The 19,720-nt window shown below is 45.9% G+C and overlaps 1 protein-coding gene across 2 annotated transcripts in view; it reads right to left on the bottom strand.

Annotated features, from left to right (window-relative positions):
• NMT1 (N-myristoyltransferase 1) overlaps positions 1-19,720 on the bottom strand; it is a 30,500-nt gene that overhangs the window by 9,447 nt on the left and 1,333 nt on the right. For both annotated transcript variants that reach the window (XM_024553606.4, XM_024553607.4), the window contains exons 2-3: positions 7,487-7,595; positions 4,360-4,504 (exon numbers count right to left, since the gene is read on the bottom strand). In XM_024553606.4, the coding sequence (XP_024409374.2) occupies positions 4,360-4,504; positions 7,487-7,595 (254 nt within the window). The remainder of the gene's footprint in view (positions 1-4,359; positions 4,505-7,486; positions 7,596-19,720) is intronic.

The raw sequence follows: 19,720 nt of genomic DNA, 5'->3' as shown, positions 1-19,720 counted from the left end.
TGTGGGCCAGTTCCCTGCTGCCGCCAGCGTGGGCCCTCAGCATCTGCAGAGTCCTGCGAGAGCGTTTAGGCTGAATCACCGAGTCCACACAACGCTGCCGGGAAGTTAGGCTCTGGTACCACCCCTCTGTGGGGTGCGGGGCAGTGCTTGAGGGTGCTCGGAAGATATGGCCCCAACTCCCTCCCACAGGCAAATCAGACTCATCTGATAAATGCTGGACGAATCAACCACTTAATTCTGGCCATTGGCGTTATTTAGGTCCTATAATCCCGAGCTCACTGCTGTTCACACTTGGAAGAACACAATGTTTATTACATTTTGAAAACAATCTTCGAGAAGGACCCACTCAATACACTGTTTGCCCCTAACACAGGGCACTGTATACACCAGACGCTGAATTCGCACTCTGACCGACTTTCAGACTCCTGGCCCAAACGTATCGTTCTCGTGTGCTACGGGCAGCTCCAGACCCTCCCAGGAACAGATCTGTGGGGCAGATGAAATAGAAATGGCAACCTGTGGCTGTGAGCTGAGGACAGGCCACCAGTGCCAATCACCCAACTCTCTTTCACTCAACGACATCTACTGGTCACCAAGGTGCATCAGACATCGTGCACCAGAATACAGCCAGGAAAAGACACGGTCCCCACCTGCACAAGATGTACCATCTTCTGGGGAAATATTCAAGAAATGAGACATTACCAACACGCTAAGGGCCACAAACTGGAAACTATAAGCAACAACAGGGATACGCCGCTGGCTACCCATTACAATCTGGCCCCTCGAAAGGATTGCTTGGGACAGGTGATATTTTCTTCCTTCATTTAGAAACTGACCTTTTAATTTACTCATAAATCATAGCAGTTTAATACAAGTGAATCCACTTCCAATTCATGGCTCAAATTTTTTGAGCCTACAAAGCCAAGGGCTTGACCCTGGAAAGTACCAAGGATCGCTACTCTCACCTCATCTAGGTACTAGTCTATGATCCCTGTCCTAGAATGAACTCGTACCTTTCCAAAACACACTTAACTTCAGAATCTTTTATTACTGTTTTCCTAAGTGATTTCCATAGATGGGACACCGGTGTTCTCCCCCACTGCTCACTCACTACCACTGACGATGAGGACACCTTCTGAGAAATGCGTCACTGGGTGACCGCGTCATCGTGCAAACAGCACAGAGGGCACCAGGACAGACCAGACAGTCTAACCTGCCACACACTGGGGCTCTGTGGCCCGGCCTACTGTCCCTAAGCTACAAGCCTGTACAGCACGCGACTGCACAAAACCACCGGACATTAGATTAGGCACAAGAGAAAATGATGGAATCGAGATGAAACAATGAACATATAAGGCTGCTCTCAGCATAAGGTGGCAAACTGTTCTAGGGCAAACAATTTTTTAAATAAAGAGTATGCTCTAAAATGATCACACACAGTACAGTACACACAGAAATCGGTAACGCTGGTATTTAGCTCCATCGTCAATATTAGGCACTACATGTAACTAACTGCACCCGCTACACTTTATACAACAGGCGCGTGGGTCTGTTCGCCCGCATCACACACAGGCAGAAGCGACTGTGCTCACCGTGTGGCAATGCCACTAGGGGATGGGAACTTTTTCAGCCCCTTAGTCTTATGGACCCACCACCGCACACATGACCTGTTGTTGATCAAAGTGTCATCATGCAGCGCGTGGCTGTACTACAATAATCTCAAGGCCGAACCTTTTCATCAGGGCTGGTTACAGGACCTGCACTGCACGCGACAAGTATTTCCATTCTCTTCTGCACCACCTGTTCGTGGAATCTTAGCGTGCGCCAGTTCTGTGGCAAGAGCTGGTACATGGAACAGACATAGGTGGACTTAAAAAGTAAAGTGGCATGATCTGAAAAAGGAGGTAAAATTTTTATCCGGGAGCACATGGAACTGTTACACAGCCTAAAACACTTGCTGTTTAGAAAGCCTTTAAATGGGGAATTTAGGATGACTTTAAATTTCTAAAGAATACTAGGTCTCTTTAGTGGAATACAATCTAATTACAACTCTCCCAACTAGGTGGGAGTACTGAAAACACAGTTCACTGGAAATGCTTGAATTTTAAAATCATTGGCCCCATTTCAGTGGAAAATATAAAGCACGAAGCCAGAAAGCACACAGCCCTGGGGTACTCAGAAGTAGAACAAGGGACCTCAGCTGAGCAGGCCAGCGGGTGCCTGAAATGCGGCGCCCCCTGCAGGTCAGCTCATGGCAACTGAGGAGCCCTTCACTTGCCTTGACTGGCCACGGGCCTGAAAGGCAGATGGATCAGAGGCTCAGAGCGACAGCTCTTCCACACCACACGAAGGCACGCACAGCAGAAACAGCAGTGGGCCCCGCTGCGCCTTCCTGAGTGGGTCGGGCCCCTGTGAGCAAGGGTGTGGCTTTCTCATGAACCTTCTGAAAACAAAACCACAGGTGGAGAAACTGAGGCGAAGAACAAAGAGTAACTGGACTGAAGAGGAACAGAAGCCCATCACCTAACTTACCTCATCACCAAGTCTCCCTGTCTGTAAAAAAATGGGGCTAAGCTACCCACTTGAAAATTCCTAATGAAAAATAAAATCAAACCAAAACCCCAAATCCCATCTGATAACTGGACTAAGATGTCTGGCAGTCACTACAAAATGTATCTCCACGCATTCCTCTCAGAGGCAGAACGTGTGGCTCTGCATTCTTCCTGCTCTCTGCAGAGGGAGAGGTCACTGGGCCCAGCTACTAGTAATGCCCTAGGGGCAGCATTACTGTGACCCAGAGCCTTGCTGGAGGGCTTAGCAAGTGGGCCTGGGACCTAGGTGCCTGTGGCAGCCTGGAAGACAAGGTCGATGGGTTAGGACAGGGTTCTGGAATAGTGCCTGCTTGCTGATTCACGGCTCCTAACGCTGCAGGCAGTGTTTTGCCTGTAGGGGGCGTACCTCAGCTTACTTCTGGATTGTGACTAAACTGTCCAAGAACTGCGTGCTCTAGAGCAGAGCTCCTGAAACTTTCCCAGTGGACACAAATCCCCTGCACGTTCTGATTCTAAAGATCTGGAGCAGGACCTAAGACTCTGCATTTCTACAAGCCCTTAAGCAATGACCACCCTGCTGGTCTGAGACCACACTTTAGCAGCAAGGCTCTGTACTGCATACGCCCCACCTCTGGAGATGAATCTCCTCGGGCACAGCTGCCCCTCACCAGGCTCTGGCCCTGTCTGACCCTGCTCCCACCCCACCCCCAAACACACTACCAAGTCACACTCTGTTTCTGGAGGGAAGCAGTAACGTGCAGGTCCTGACAGTCACTCACATTTGGTGTCGGAACACACGTTCTTCCCACGCACTAACTTTCCCAGTCACACAGAAAATGGGAGCTGGGCTCTCGGTGGGCCCAGGGCAGTGATGCACGGCTCCGGGAACTTTGTCAGCAGGACCCTCTGACGTTGCCACCCAGGCTACCTGGGGCTCAGCCCCAGGAGGCATCTCCAACTCTGCTATGTCCAGTCTCTTCTGGGACTCTTTCAGATTTTTTTGCCTGTCCCAGCCTTTAAGAGTTTATCACAGTTTTCTTAAGGAGTGCCAACCAAACCTATATATGGTATTCCAGGTGTTGAACCATCACTGTTAAGCAAAATGTCAAATTACTTTTCATTCAGTAAGCGTGCACTGGCAAGTGACTAGGGAAAGAGACTGGGGACTTGGCCATTCCAGCAGTAAACATTTGCCCAGATAAACAAGACGGTCTCTTTATAAAATCTATGTGAAAAGACAGACCCCTGGGCAGATATCCCCACTCGTGATATGCCAGTGCGTCGTTTTTCTTTGTAGATTTATACTGACTGATGATGGACCCAAAGAATCATTATTTGTTAGAATCAGTGTGTGCTACGTGCAGTGAAAAGGTCCCTGAACAATAGCCTTTTCTACACTGTGCCTTCAAGACTATTCCCTAGCCCTGGCTGGTGTGGCTCAGTGGATTGAGTGCTGGGCTGTGAACCAAAGAGTCACCGGTTCAATTCCCAGTCAGGGCACATGCCTGGTTTGTGGGCCAGGTCCCCAGCTGGGGGCAAGCAAGAGGCAACTACACATTGATGTTTCTCTCCCTTTCTCTAAAAATAAGTAAATAAATACATAAAGTCTACCTGACTCCGAAAATAAACAAATAAAATCTTTAAAAAAAGACTATCCTCTAAAAATAACCACCAAGGCCCTCCAAGGCCCTCCAGGACTCTGTCCTCCCCTACAAATTCAGTGCGGAACCCCTGGCACAGCTATGGCACAGCCACGGCACATCCCTTGCCCCTGGCCCTGTAACTGGGGAAGAGAGCTCATACATACCCAGTTTGGGGACGGGCTGCGTGTCCCAGAACTGGTAGCTTCTCTTGCTAGCCTCCTCCATTGTTTTGGCAGGTCCCTGGCCCACTGAAAACAGTTCAATGGCCTTCTGTATTTCCTGGATCCTCTCTGCGGGCAAGGAGTTCATCTGGACAAGATGAAGTTGGGGAGAGAAAAGGCCCATTCTGTTAATAAGCATTTCTGATCAATCGACAGGGGTGTGGTCCCTCCGTTCTGATCCCAGAGGTCACGTATCGCACAGCTGGAGAAAGTTGCTGACAACGAGCAACATGATGTGGGTGCTTCCTACAGGGTTTGTCCCCTTCTTGTGATGTGTGATGTCAGACGTAATCCATGCTCAGTGCAAAGTTCCAAACAATGCAGAAATGTACAATACATATAAAAAGTAAAAAACCAACAATCCCATCCCTCAAATATAATCCTTGTCATCAAACATCTTAATTTGGGAAGTAGAGAGAGAAGAGGCAAATATAATTTCAGATGTTTTTGCTTGTAAGGTCCAAACACACACACAATTTCAAAAACTAGAATTGGACCATATAGTATTATTCTACAAATTACTCTTCTTCAACCGCTATGTCTAAGAGGCCTTTCCACGTGGCCACACACACGTGCCGACTCTAACTATTGTGCATGGACCTCAGTATACTTAGCCAACCCCCACCGATGGGCATTTTGGTGGTTTTGTTCTTCAGTGTCACAGACATGCTGTGATGAACTTTCTTGTACATCGATTTTTGCTCATTTGGACATGAATTCCCACAGGACAAGGTCTACGGAAGGAGGCTTGCTGGGTCAACAGATGTGCACACTTGACATTCTAATTAGCGGTTCATAAACCAGCAAATAGTGTTATGAGAGCATGTGTTTCTCCAGACTCTTACTACATTCACCAAATCTTAATCTCTGCCAATCTAGGAGAAAAAAGTATTGTTTTAATTTTCACTGTGAATTTAATCACCTTTTCATACACTGACTGAACATTTATATTTTTTCTTTGTGAACTGCCTACTCATTCCATTACTTTAAATTGACTAATTCATGTATTACAAATATTTCCCCAGTTTATTGTTTATCTTTTCAGTTTTACAGAGAAGTTTAAATTTGTCAAGTTTTCTTTATGGTTATGATTATGAAATATGCATAATTTTTTCTAATACTCTGCTGCTTTTGTTTTTGGTTAAATCGTGAAGGGAAGGAAGGCTGTAAACCAACATGTTTATACTGCCTTCTCCTGGGAGGCAGGACTGTCAACATTAAGAAACCTTTAAACCTGTAGAGAATTTTTATGAGTTTATTTGAGCCAAACTGACAACAATTGGCAAGGAAGCAAAATCGCAATGGACTGAGAAAGTGCTCCTGAGAAGGCAGTTCTGCACCTTATTTTATACATTACAATCAGAGGAGGAAGCATATCGGGTTACATGAAATCCATTGGTAATTAGATTAGGGAGGTAGGAGAAAAAGCAAAGCGGGGAAATCTCTGGGATTGGATAAAAAGTAAAGTGAAAAGTCACATACTTCTTTTACATTTGTGGGTATAGGACAGTTAGCAATAAAAACCACAATAACGGGAGGTTTTGTGGTTTCTGATCTGGTACAATGAGGGGCGGGGAGGGGTGGGATAGGGAGTGGAATTAAATTACCCTGACATTCCAAAGGTATGACTTCTAGATGCAAAAAGACAATAGGCTCAGTTAAGGTAAAGACTGACCCTGTCAGGGAAGACACTGGCCTAGGACATGACTACTAGCCGTGACTCGCTTTTTGTCAGGAAGTTTTCATTTCAGACCATCCTATACACTTTAGTTACTTTAGGTCTCAGGCCTAGTTACTTCAGGTCTGAGTTTGCAAGGCCCACCGTGCAGGCCCCCCCTGAGCATGTCAGGTTTAATATGCGGCCCCTTTTTCGTCCAGAGGATTGTAACTGATTTTAGTTTTCTTCCTCTTGATATGTTTTTTTCCCCAAATTCTTTACAATGAACTTCATCACTCTTATAAAAGGAAAATGGAAGAGCTATGTAAATAGTATTGTTAAAATTTTCTCATTTCCAAGGGAACTGTTCTGATATAGGCTCAAGCGCAAATTCCCCTGGAGTCACCCAAACACCCACCCCCACAAACAAAGACCAACCAAACAAAAATCCTTAAAGCCAAAGCGTGGGCTAGACTAGAATTCCCAACTGAAGACCTGGGCGAGCCACCTCTCTCATCTTTAAAATGGAAAGACTCCCATTTTAATATCGCTGTAGGGATACTGAAGTGCCCGGCAAGAACCTAGCCAGCACTGCGGTCAATAATGGTGGCATTTTTTTTCATAGGGGATTTGATGTTGACAAAGGTAAAAAGTTACTTTAAGCTCTATCTCCATAAAAAGGCTGAAGCTGGAGCATGATGCAAAGTGTTACGTACCTAGAATGAGACTGATTTTCTTGTGAGGCTTATAAACTGTTTGGGAGGCAGTTCTAAATAAAACAGAATTATGGATATGTTTTGAACTTTCCCCAGGGCATACTTTAAAGAGGACAGTACTTACCTGGAATAAAAGGTTTTCTTTTCTTAATGTAGTTTTATTTACAAAACAAAACAATTCTTACCCATACCTCTGGGTCTCAGGTCCGTGAGTCTTAGGTCACAAACTCTGGTAGGGCCGTGGTTCTCAGCCCTGAGACTCAGGGTTTCCGTGACAACGACCACAGCGGTGAAAGAACGCATGCAGTACATGAAGTCTGCCTTGAAAGGAGCAGGCCTCGTACTCCCACAGCGGAAGGGGCATGAGATGGGAAGGCTGAGAGCCTCTGCTCCAGGCAATGGGGGGTGGCACAAGGCGATCACTCTCCTCCACCTGGCACCCTGTGGGGCACCACGTGCAGTGATGCACCTGCGCGCTCTCAGGGGACACCATGCTTGGGAGTCAGTGTCTCACCTGCTGTGTCTTAAGGTATAAGATTCATCACCCAGGTCTAGGGGGACAGAGGGTGGCAACTCCTCCACCTTGAAGTATACCAGTGGAGACTGTCAATCTAAATTGTTCCTACACATTTACTCCCAAACTCTCTCATGTGAAAAATCGACTCTAAGGCACAAGAAAACAGAGCCTCCTTGTTACCTTTACAGGCTGATCCTGGGCTGAATCTGACTCGCTGCCTTTCTCTTTCTTCTTTTTTTGTTTCTTTTTCTTCTTTTTGGCTCCAGTGTCATTGGCTGGACTCAAACCACTGTAAAACAAGTAAATACCAATGCAGGGTTTGTTTAAAAAAAATCATCTGCTTCGGACTTCACTGACAAAGAACTTTCTGTGCGAAGCCAGACCTTCCTTCATCAGCCTGTTGGCTTCAGAAGCAGACGAGAGAACCCAGGCTCCCAGAGGGGCATCTGGAAGACACCCGAAGACACAGTGTCCTCCCCATTCCCATCAGCTCCCAGGGAGGGAGGGCTGTGCAAGGAATGTCTTATGTGTTGGAAAACAATGCTTCTATTCTTGCTTTTATTTTGTATGTTTATTTTCTTTAGAGTGCCAGGCTGCTGGCACCAGAATCAAATGATAACTGTTAACAGGGCACTCATACCACCAATACACCCTTAGAGCCCTAAGTTTAGCAGGGTGACACGGCGTCCCGATCCCCCAGGGTCGCAGGTTCCAACCACATCAGGGCACATACGAAGAATCAACCAATGAATGTATGAACGGGTAGAACACAAATCCATGTTCCTCTCTCTCTCTCTAAAACCAATTGGAAAAATGCAATAAAGTAAAATAAAAGGATGACAGCCAAAAGCCGTCTTTGTGGAAACCCTTCCTCACACCCACTACCAGCCCCCCAACGCATTAGGTTTAATGAGTTTCCCCAGCTGGATCTAAAGCACAAGGCAGTACTGGAAAGAGGGGAAGCAACAGGGAAAAGGCAATTTAACACTGCTGTGCTCTGTGTCCAAGATTGTATTGGGAAAAACGCCTAAATCAGGACTGAGGACAACCGTCAGTCAGTTAAGTTTGGGTGACACCGCAGGCAAAATCCAGTAGTACTAGGAATCTCGGCAAAAGCCAAGCACCCAGCCACTCCCGCCACAGAGAGATGACACCCAACATGCCGGCAATTGCCAGCAGAGGTGAGGGAAAGGGAAAGGTCACAGGACCCAGGGATGGGAGAGAGAAGAAAGAAGGGCTGAAGAAGAGCTCAAACTGAGAGATGAAACATGGGCGTGTCTCTCAAGCAGTGGCTGCTGCCCAGCACGCCGGCTGGCCCTGATCACAAAGCTACCTGCCCAGAGCTCTACTGGAACTCTAGGCGGAGCTCCATCAAGCCTTGGCTCAAGGACACTCCAACCTGAAGACTGCCCATTCTTGCATGGCTGCAACTTCAGCTATCCCTTCCTCCTGGCCAACCACACGTGGGTTCACTCTGGGGACCAGCCCTTCCCCTGTGTGACCAGTGTCAGGCCCATCTCTAGTATTAATTCATCCCCACAGATGGAAAGTCCTACTCTGCCAGAGGCTCCCCTGGCCATCCACAGGCAGGCTCTCACTGGGGAGAGGACGTACCCATGCCCTGACTTACCCCACCTTCTGGCCACCCACCAGCGTAAGCGCGCAGGCGGAAAGTCCTCCAGCTGTCCCAACTGCGGCACTCATTTTGCTTGCACCTCTGCTGGCTGTCCATAAGCACACACAAAGGTGAGAGGCCCCACAACTGCCCTGACTGTGGCCTCTGCTTTACCTACTCTTCTCCTCAGTCACCAGCACATCCACTCCAACAGCTGGCCCTTCCAGGGCTGAATGTGGGAAAGGCATCAAGTGCAAGTATAGCCTGGAAGCCCACAAGTGGATCCATCGTCTGGCAAGAGCCCAGGGTGGCAGCGGAGCTTTCACGACCAACTGCTGTTTGGGAGGCTGGGATGCCCCGGTTCATTCTGGTACTTCCCAGATATATTCCAATTACATGGGTGGGAGAGCTCACAAGGTGATCAGTTCCCTCTGGACAGGAAGAGGCAACGGCTATGTGATCGGGGGTAAGGAAAGGAAATGGGCGTTGAGGGGAAACAAAGCAGTGTGTGAGGAAATGAGCGGAGGTGAGGGCTCAGAGAAGGTCCTTCGGAAGGGATCCGAATGACCACCTGAGGGCTGAACCCATTTTCTGAGGTTTCTGCTCCCACTTCCGAGTCCCACTTGGGGTTACTTCACAGCAAACATTTCACCTAACTGGGTTTTCTTTCTGGAATGTTCTCTCCCTTAGAGCATTCTGGTCTGTATCTCTCCTGTTCCTCAGAGATGGGGTCCCTTAGATGTGAAACCTGTTAAAGGAGCGGGTACCCACTCTGGGGAGTCCCAGACCAGAGGGCACACTTTGGACCTGTCCCCGCCGGGGGAAGCTCATCCAAGGGTTCCGCCTTCTAATCCGTGCAAGTGAGATCTCCGGGAAGGAGACACAGGCGGTATCGTTGGTACTCTGCTCGTAAAGACCTAGAGGAGGTCACAGAGAACCAGAAGGCTTGTGGTGGGGAACTCACTCTGCACAGCCTATGGAAGTACTAAGCTTAATGAATTTAAATTTCTTCCAAAGCTTTTATGAATTAGCTGTTGTAATGTTTTTGTTCTTCTTTTCCTTCTTCAGATATCTGCATGTTTTCTGGATTTTCCACCTTTTGAATAAAGATGTGTTCTTGGGCCACAGCAGCTGGAAATATATAAGGTTAGGGACTTAAAAAAAAAAGTAAATTACTTGTAATTGGACTTGAAAGAAGGCACAGTTTCTTCAGTCTAATATTTTCTGTAACGTGTCAACAATTCAGAGATCTTTCTGACCCATTTAGATATGCTAGTCCTGCTTTAGAACGAGAAACCGGTGAAGAAATAAGCAAGGCGGTGGGTAGACTAGGCGTGTCTGCGTGCCAGGAGTGGTAGTGGGTGACTCCAACACCTCTTTGAACAAGGCTGCTTCTCTGAGCCTTGGGTTCCAAAGAGGATTATTAATGGGAACTGGGTGTTCTCTTTCCTGTACCACATAGTCTCTCCTTCATTAGGAGAGCTCGGTTCCAGGTCAGTCCATTTCCACTAGCTGAGTGGCCTTAAGCATATTAGTCAACATTTCTGCACCTTAGTTTTCTCATCTGTAAAATGAGGCTAATGTCACCTCCCCTGGATTGTCTGAGACAAAATGTGAAGGCACCTAACATGTCTTTATAGTCTGAAGAACAAATAGCAGAGGTGCCCCCCATTTTATTATAAAAGTTTTCAAAGATTCAAAAGAGTTCAATTTTATGGTAAATACGTCTACCACTTAGATTCTGCAATAAACCTAGGTTCTTTTGCTATATTTATTTTATCACGTCAGTCCATTTACCCCTCCACTCACTCACCCACCTTAGTCAATGTATTTCAGTCAATGTATAGTAAGTTACAGACATCACACTTCACCCCAAATACTCCAAAGGCTGAACTTTATATGCAAGAAACTTTAGCTGTCCCGTCCGTCAAGTTCAGATGCACCCTGTTATTGACAAGTAAAATTTACGAACCATAGTTGTCTCCTGTGTATCTGATACCTTCTCAAGTCTGGAGTCCAATCTGAGAGCACAGTGGACCTTAATCTGCAGGACCAGCCAAGCTCAGAGAACTGTTTTGGCTGTATACTCTAGATAACCAATTTTCAACGAATTAAGGTAGTATAAAATACCTTTTCCATACATTATGGTAAATACCACTTAAGCTTCATTTTATAATTCAGAAGGCCTTCATGGTCTTAAAATGACTTGGGGGGATTATGAACATTAATTATCATGTCATACCGTGCAAGGAGAAGGCAAACTGTAACCACACGCTGCCACTTCCTGTTGTACGACGTCTTCAGGCTGGTCTCCCCCTCACCCCGGTAGCAGCACTCACACCCAGACTTCATGACCTTACATGTGGACTAAAGTTGCCTCCAGTATTTCCTGGATCTCCTCGACTTCCCAACCTTTCTGCATCATCCTAAACTCTGGGGACGCACAGCTGAGGGGCTCACCTCTGTGGAAACGGGAATCACCGTGTGTCCCTCCCACACTGAAAGCCCAACTTCTCCCTGGGCCATGACACTGAGTTCCAGTCCGGCTCACTCACCCTGACCTCCCCCTGCTCTGGAATAACTGCCTGCACCCACCTGGCCAGGACCCTCATGGGATCCCTGATGCAAAGACTGTGAAGCCAGGGAGATCCAGGGAAAGCTGGAGCTTCCTTTAGTGCAAACGTAAGGTCACGAAGTCCACCTGCAAGCGCACACTCCTACATTTTATATTAATGAGACATAGAAGGCACAGCATGGAAGAGAAACCGGTAACAATTCAGAGGGGTGAAGGGGATTTTAAGGTGAACTCCTTACAATCAGACATGCTGCAAAACCCCCAAGGCCATAAAAAGAATAGGAACTGAACCATAAGTCATTTATGCCCAGAAGATAATTTTTTCTCTTAATAACTCAATTTTGTTATCGCACACAGGCCCATTTGTAGCCTATGACAACTCTAATTCCAGAGACATTCTCACTTTGATCTCGGGATTATAAGCAGCATTACAAGGTTTAAAAATTGGCTGATGTTAGGAGACAAACCAGCATCCCACTGTTGATACAATTTATAAATCCTTATTCATTTCAGCTTATGGAGTGCATTCTCTGGTCCCTGGATATGAATTACCATAAGAAGCATTTTTTATAATTCTATGGAAAAAAGAACCAAAAAGGTCAAGGTGAATACTGTTCCATTTTAATCAACTGGATACCCACTAAACACAATTTCACATAATGAAAAGGGAAGAAATTACTTCCTCCAACTTCAGACATCTTTACAAGTGCACAAAATCACTAAAAATCTATTCAGTGGAAACACTTCTAGCAGCCATCTCCTCAACAACCCCATTTTTATGGAAGGATCTTGAGCTGAACTCTAGTTCTTTTTTATGAACTGTTAGTACAAGTACCTGGCAAACTTCAAGACCCAAACTAAGACCATTTCCTTGTGTTGACTTCACTTTGCACAAGCAGCTACCGGAACAATCCTGTTCCAACTCGTACATCAAGCCCACAGAGACAACTGAAGAACAAAGCAAGTTCTTCTAAAAAGTCATCTTTACTGAGCTACCAGGTATTGAGCCACACCCATGAGAACACATTATCAGCCCACCATGGTCTTACAGTCAGCACCCCACACAGACTCAGAGATGGGACTTCCAAGGAGCCCACTAGGGGTAGCTTTTAAGGTGATTATAATTATTCACAAGAAACCAAGCTCAGAGACCTTGAGAGTAGGTTTTCAAGAAGCATTAGGAAGCCAGTATCATTTCACAGAAGAATGGCCTCAATCTGGATATGGGAAGAACCAAACCAGAGGAACCCACAGAAGCCAAGCTAGCCCTTCTCTAAGAATTCAACACTGTTTTTAAATTTTTAAAAAAAGATTTTATTATTTAGACAGAGGGGAAGGGAGAGAGAAAGAGAGCGAGAGAGAGAAACATCAATGTGTGGTTGCCTCTCACTCACCCCCTACTGGGGACCTGGCCCGCAACCCAGAAATGTGCCCTGACTGGGAATCAAACTGGCGACCCTTCGGTTCGCAGGCTGGTGCTCAGTCCACTGAGCCACACCAGCCAGAGCTCAACATCATTTTTAAAGGGACATGAAGTCCATACTCACTGGGTGGTTGTCACAGGGCATTCTGAGATTCTGCAAATTGACACAAATCTCTCAAGTTCTCTAAGCCTGCTAGTCACCTTAACATACTCCAAGATCAACCAGTACCTTGGAATACAGCAAATCAAAATCCAACTTTGGTTCATTTGGTTCCAAAATAATGAGCAGAAAATTAGTAAAATTTGCCTTCTTTTGGGTGGGGGGTGGGGTAGGAATTGGTGTGTGCATGCAATGGAAAGGGAGGAGGGTGTTCGCAAAACAATTTGAAAATTATATTCTAAAGTTGATCAACCCAAGTCATTAATGAACAACCTAGTAAGTGTGGGATAAATGAGCAGAATGACAGCCCCAGAAATGGAAGAAAAGCAATTAGGAAATGTCATTTTTTGTATGAAGGCCAAAATACTCTAACTTCAAACATGTAAGAAGAAATCCTATGGATTCTCTGATGGAAAGTTAGGGTTGGAGGATGAGATGGAATGAAACCTCAGTACTTGATTCTAGAAATAGAATACAGCGCCAGGGTTTGTGAGTAGGCAGGAGGGAAGGGCAAGCTGACGATGAGCAACAGGAGCAGCAAACTTCCAGACATGAGCAGTGAGGGTCGTGACACGGACCTCCTCTCAATGCCACTGGATGACAAAGTCCACTCGAAGGCGCGTGGCTGAGGAACCGCAAGCTGCTGTTGTGGGCGCTAAACCACTGGAGCTGTAAGAAACCTTCGTGCTATCTGGCTCAACCTATTGTTCACAGAAGAGGAAACCAAGACCTAGGACGTGAGGCAAACTGGTCACCAACCAACTAGTACCCAGAGGAAAGCCACCAACCTCCACAAAGCCTTGGCCCATTCTTCCCAACACAACAGCCTCATTCCCTGTGAGAATTTACCTGGGAATCTCCAAAGCCGAAAGAACACTGCTTCATCACACAGGGCCCTAAAACAAATTTTTGTGTGTCAGGAAAGTATAGAGGGCAATGAGGAAAGTGAGCCATGTTTTATACAGAAAGCCTTCCTACCCTGCTTACTCAGCTCTCCTTGATGTCTGCCTTGTTTAAGATTATGATCTCACAAATAATTTAATACTTTATATATAATAATGTGCTGCTTCCAGGCTTCCCAATGAGATGAAAACTTCCTAGGCGTAGAGACCACATCTTATATAGCCGTTTCCCACGGCACCTCCAGCTGAGTTGAGCACACAGTTAAGAGTTCAACAAGCCCTGGCCAGGTAGCTCAGCGGGTTGGAGTGGTTGTGGGTTCGATCCCCAGTCAGGGCACAGACAAGAAGCAACCAATGATGCAAGAATAAGTGGAACATCAAATCGATGTTTCTCTCTTTTCCTTCCTTTCTCTCCAATCAATAAATTAAAAAATTCTGTGAAAGAGTTCAATAACATTTTTTGGAGAAGAGAGTTCAATAAGCACTGGCTAGACGGATGCTTTCCAGGTGTAATGGACTAAAATAAAACTCTGAAAAGCTAGGGCTTCACAGAGGGTCAGAAAACATCTTTAGTGATGTTTCCGTAGGACATGCTGTGTTCTTCTGAGCTACTGGTTAAGATTTTAAATTATCAACTTTCTTACAAATTTTCTTACTTCTTGTCTCCTCCCTCCCCTGTAACTACATCAAATGGTTCCAATGTCTTAAACACAGACCACAGGTTTATCTTTGATCATGAGATCGACAGAAAAAAAGAGTTCAGAAAACGAAATTCACCTTTTTCAGTCAATTGTTTTCTACTCCTAAAATCTGGAAATTAATTCTTTGGGCTACAATTCAAAATTTCCAGAGAAGCTTACTAAATAAATTCTAGCCTCTAATACCCTTTTGGTTCTTTCAGACATCAGGAAATCCTTCTGCAGATCAATGTATCATGAGGTATGATACGTTCCACAGCAATCTGTTAGTACGCAGCGGGCCCAGGGCGAGACGGTCGCAGTGGCATTTACAGGGCACCCAGGTAGAAACTGCAGGGCACGAGCCAGCCCCAGGGGCCCATCCACCCTACTGCTGGGACAGGAGGGTCACACTTCCTGCAAACCCTGCAGATTTCTACCCACCAGTTATTTACATAAAATACTGCTTGTGAATCTCACGACAGGGAAAATGAAAACACCTTAGTACCGCCCCCAAGGCACCCTAGGAGGCCTATGAGAGAACCGCAGACGGAGGGCAGGGACCACAGCAGACTAGTTTACTTCGCCCTCTGCCTGCTGGGTAGTTAGCTACAGTTTTCAGGGTGAACAAGTCAATTCCTGACATGGAGGAAAGCATTTTTTGTGGGTTGTTTTTTTAAGGGTCACAAAAGCTCTGACAATACTCAACGGAACAGGAATGAGACAGAAATGTAGACTCCACATCCTCTGGGTTGGTGTGGGGAGCTAGACTGTAGCCTGACAACTCAAAGGTCAAGTCAAAGAGCACTTCAGAAACCATCTTTCGGTAATTTTTTGAAAAATGACTCAAGGCTGGCAGCAATTTCACACCCTAGAATGACCCCTAGAAATAGATATTGGTCCGTCAAGGAGGGTTTAAAGGGGTCAGCCACCTCCATCGCCAAGTGGAGCCCCAGTTAGGGGAAGTCCACGGGTTACAGAATACACCCAAAGACGAAACTCACACTCTCGTAGAGTCAGGATGAAGAAGTCAATTACAGCAGGGAAAAGAAATTTCTAAATTCAGAATGGGTCCTGCAGGGTGTCAAAGGGAGAGGTGAGGATGCAAATCCCAAGCCTCACTACAGAAGCTGAACCAATTATAAGAGAAGGCAAGCTGAGATAATCCAGGCAAAGGGCTTAGCACAGTGTCCGAGTGCCCAGTAATGGCGAGAGATAAACAGAGAACGTTCACTGGACACTACCAGCGAATCCTCTTCAGGGGCCTCTCAGAGTCAGCAGCAGTAGAAAACATCCTGAAGGACTCACCCTGTTGAAGAATTTTAGTTTCTTTCTTGTGTGTGTGCGCACTCTCGATAGAAAACACCATGTTTTGTGTGCCCTACATGCAACAACCACAAAAGCACCTTCCTTCAGGAATTAGAAGAGAGGCTAGCAGGGTAGATTTCAAAAAAACAGTTAAAGAGGAAGGGCTAAAGAATCATCCTTCTAAAGTGACTGAATCTATGGTCCCAAACTCTACAGACTCCACGGGGAAAGGGTTAACTGCAGACTTAGTAAAGCTGGGAAATCTTGGGAGTGAGCGCATTAAACAATGTGAAAAATCAGCAAAACTGGTTAGTTGTGAGCAGCAGTCTCCCTGAAATAGGCTCTCATTTATTTTTCATTTCTTCTGCCTTCCAGTCTCTTCTCTTTGAAGCAGCTCTTGATTAGTTTCTTTTTAATTGCCACTTAATTGGGAAATAAAATTAGAACACTTATTTGATATCAGTGATGAGGTTTCTCTTTTCATTTCTGCTTTGATCTAGTTTTGAAGAACCAAAGCTGAAGGGAAAGATTACGAAAAGAAACTAAAAAGATTTCTTCTTGCCAAGAACTAGATGCAGCCATAAGCCATCAAATAAATGTGGAAAGAACCACTGTTGGAGAATATGAACACTAAGAAAAAAAGCAAATAAGGATAGCCTATGGAATTCCTTTCAAAAAGACCTTTCTTTTCCCGTAAGTTTATTCATAAGGGACAATACTTCACAATTAGGAAGTGAGGAAAACTGGTAAGAACCCATCCTAACCTGTCCCCATGGGTGAGTAAGGGAACAGGATGGAAAGCAGACATCCCTTATCAAAGGGTTCTTGACCCATGGCCTACCAGCTTCTCAATGGTGTGGACGACATTGCAAAACAAATTCCAAAAGAATCCTAGGAACAAAATAGTTTAAAGGGTCTTTTCTGTTCCAAACACTCAGATAAACTTTACCTATTTGGTACTCCAAAACTGAAATCTGCCCCGGCTGGTGTGGCTCAGTGGGTTGAGCACCAGACTGCAAACCAAAAGGTCACCGGTTCGATTCCCAGCCAGGGCACATGCCTGGGCTGCCGCTCAGGTCCCTCGTTGGGGGCATGAGAGAGGCGGCTGATCTGTTTCTCTCACACATGCACATCCATGTTTCTCTCCCTGTCCTTCTCCATCCCTGCCTCTATCTCTAAAAATCAATCAATAAAATCTTAAAAAAATTAAAATCCACCAGCTGAGTGCATTTCCCTCTGGGAATACGCCCGCACCTTTCCTTCCCCCTCTTCTTCCCCCAGGCATGTTATCTTGGCCTTTTCTCTCTCCAGAGCTCCAAAGGCCCTCCTTCTGCCTCTGCAACTTGTTTCCTGAGCCTACGCAGCCCAGCTGGCTCACTTCTACTACCTCTGTAATTTTCTCTCATAACACGAATCCCTGCATCTGAATGTTTTCTTCACCAAACTCAGGAAACCAAGGTCCAACTGCTGTGGTCACAACTGGTGCCATTTCACAGCCAACATCACCGGTAACAAGATGACTGGTCCCCACCACCTGCGACAACCACCCCCATGTTAACCCCCCTCTCCGGAATGCCTCCTGCAGCTTGTTTTCCCGGGTGCACCCAACTGACTGATACAATCTTCGCCAGAAGTCACAAGACCGGGCCCCACAAAGAGAGGCTAAAAAAAAATCTACCAGCTGACAAGGTATATTCTTTAGTGATACTTCTTGGAAAGCCTTTCACTGAAAACAAACAAGCAAATTAAACCCGACAGATGAAGCGTGAACTGCAGGAGGATGTGGCATGAAGGTCACCTTGGTCCGCCTCTCCGGAGTTGTCCAGGGGCTGACCACGTCAGGCAGGTAACCGCGGGGAACATGCTGCTCCTCTCCTCTGCTGAGTGAATTTTCCCAACGACGGCCGACAGAAAAACTGCAGACAGATACATCCGCACGCACACGCTACATATGTATGCACACGTACATCTGTGTTCTTAGGTACATATGAAATTTACACCCACCCAATGCTCCGTTAGGGGAGAAACACATGACAAGCAAAGTCAAGAACCAAACTTCCATGCACGAAGGACCCTAAGAAGCCAGCACAACTGCATTGCCTACTGTCCCAGGGCTCGTACGAAGCTCACTTCGTCAGCCCAAAGCACTGGGAGCCCGCCCTGCGAGCAGAGCCTGCGAGACTAAGGCTCGGCTTGGACTACCATTAGCTAATTGCCTATTATACTTGAGAATCATTCCCATCAAAAGGAGATGCTCTCATTGAACTCATAAAATTTCCTGAAAACATTTTAAATAATGTAAGATGTGAAAAATGTTCGAGAAGCCAAAAAGCCGTGGAAAACTTCCACAGTAAACTCAAGGATCCTTGATTTCTGCAGGTATTTCACAAAAGCTGTAGTAAGGTTTACAGCGAGACTTATTTGGGGGAAGAAAGTGTACTGGAAATATCTGACATCCTTCCCCTCAGGGAGGAGCAATGAAACTCCACTGACACTGGGCTTTCAACACTGGCCCTTCAGCCAGCCAGCAGGTGCTCCTGAATGCAAACGGAGTAGCAGGCACTGCAAAGACATGCACCCTCTTCTCAGGCACCTTAGGGTCAGTGAGGCAAGGACTGGACACCTGCGTCACTTAACTAGTGTTACGATAAAAGCCACCAAGCCTACCCTACATGAGGAGGGCAGGGAGGCAAGCTGGGAGAGGAGGACGGGGAAGATTTGAAGAAAAACTGGGAGGGCGGGGGAAGACTGCATTCCAGACTTTATCTCATTTAATCCCCACAAGTGAAGGTTAAGTAACTTTCCCAAGGTCACAGGGACTATTCAGTGTCAGAACCAGGCTTTGAATGGCTCCCAAGTTTGAGCTTTTCCCACAGTGCCACACAGCTTCTTCCCAACACCGTTTACTCTGACAACTAATGGGAAAATGTTGACGCTCCCTCAGAATCTAAGGGAGAGTCAAGTGCCAGAACTAGACTCAGAGCTCTAGGCTGGGTCCTCTGTTTCCCACCTGCCACCTCCCAACTTGTTTATCACCGAGACCTCTAGATTCAGGGTCCGTTCACCCAGACCACAACCACACACAAAACAAAAATCACTGAAAAAAGAAACACCTTCAGAGTTTTCAAGGTTACCACGCTGTTGTACTTTAATAAAACAGGACTCTCTGCCAAGCAGTTCTGCAAAATGACTCATAGATTATAGAGAACAAAACCCATTAAAGAGCTACAGACACTGGTCAGAGCAACAACTTAGCAGAAAAAAATAAAAGTAACTACACAAAGAGCAAAGAAACTGTACTTTCACTTCTGAAATGACTTTCTAACTCAACGACTCCCACTTGTGAGTGGGATCTCTATTCAAAAGGGCTACACTTTCCCTTCTTCCTGTTCCTCCTCCTTCCTCTTTCTCAGTTCTTTCATTCTTAGGAATCTCAAACTTCAAACTTTAATGTGGTAGGCTTTTACCACATTAAGTCTGTTGTGAGTTACACCAAAAGAATATAGTCTTATAAAATCAAATTTGACAAGCTTCCTTTTCTTCTACCTTCTCAGCAGTGTCCTGCCAGTGTGCCAAGGTTGCCAGTTTAATCTCTCTCGGGGGACTTACAGGAATGAACCAATGAATGCATAAATAAGTAGAAAAGCAAATGGATGTTTCTTTCTCTCTCAATCGATAAATTAAAAAATAAATTAATTTTTAAAAAGAACATAAAAAGATCTTTTAACCTAAGGGTTCATCACTGGTAGATTAT

This window comes from Desmodus rotundus, chromosome 9, assembly GCF_022682495.2.
Source record: "Desmodus rotundus isolate HL8 chromosome 9, HLdesRot8A.1, whole genome shotgun sequence".
Lineage (NCBI taxonomy): Eukaryota > Metazoa > Chordata > Mammalia > Chiroptera > Phyllostomidae > Desmodus > Desmodus rotundus.
Note: the sequence above shows the minus strand (reverse complement) of the source record. Positions and strands in the feature narration are given on the sequence as shown.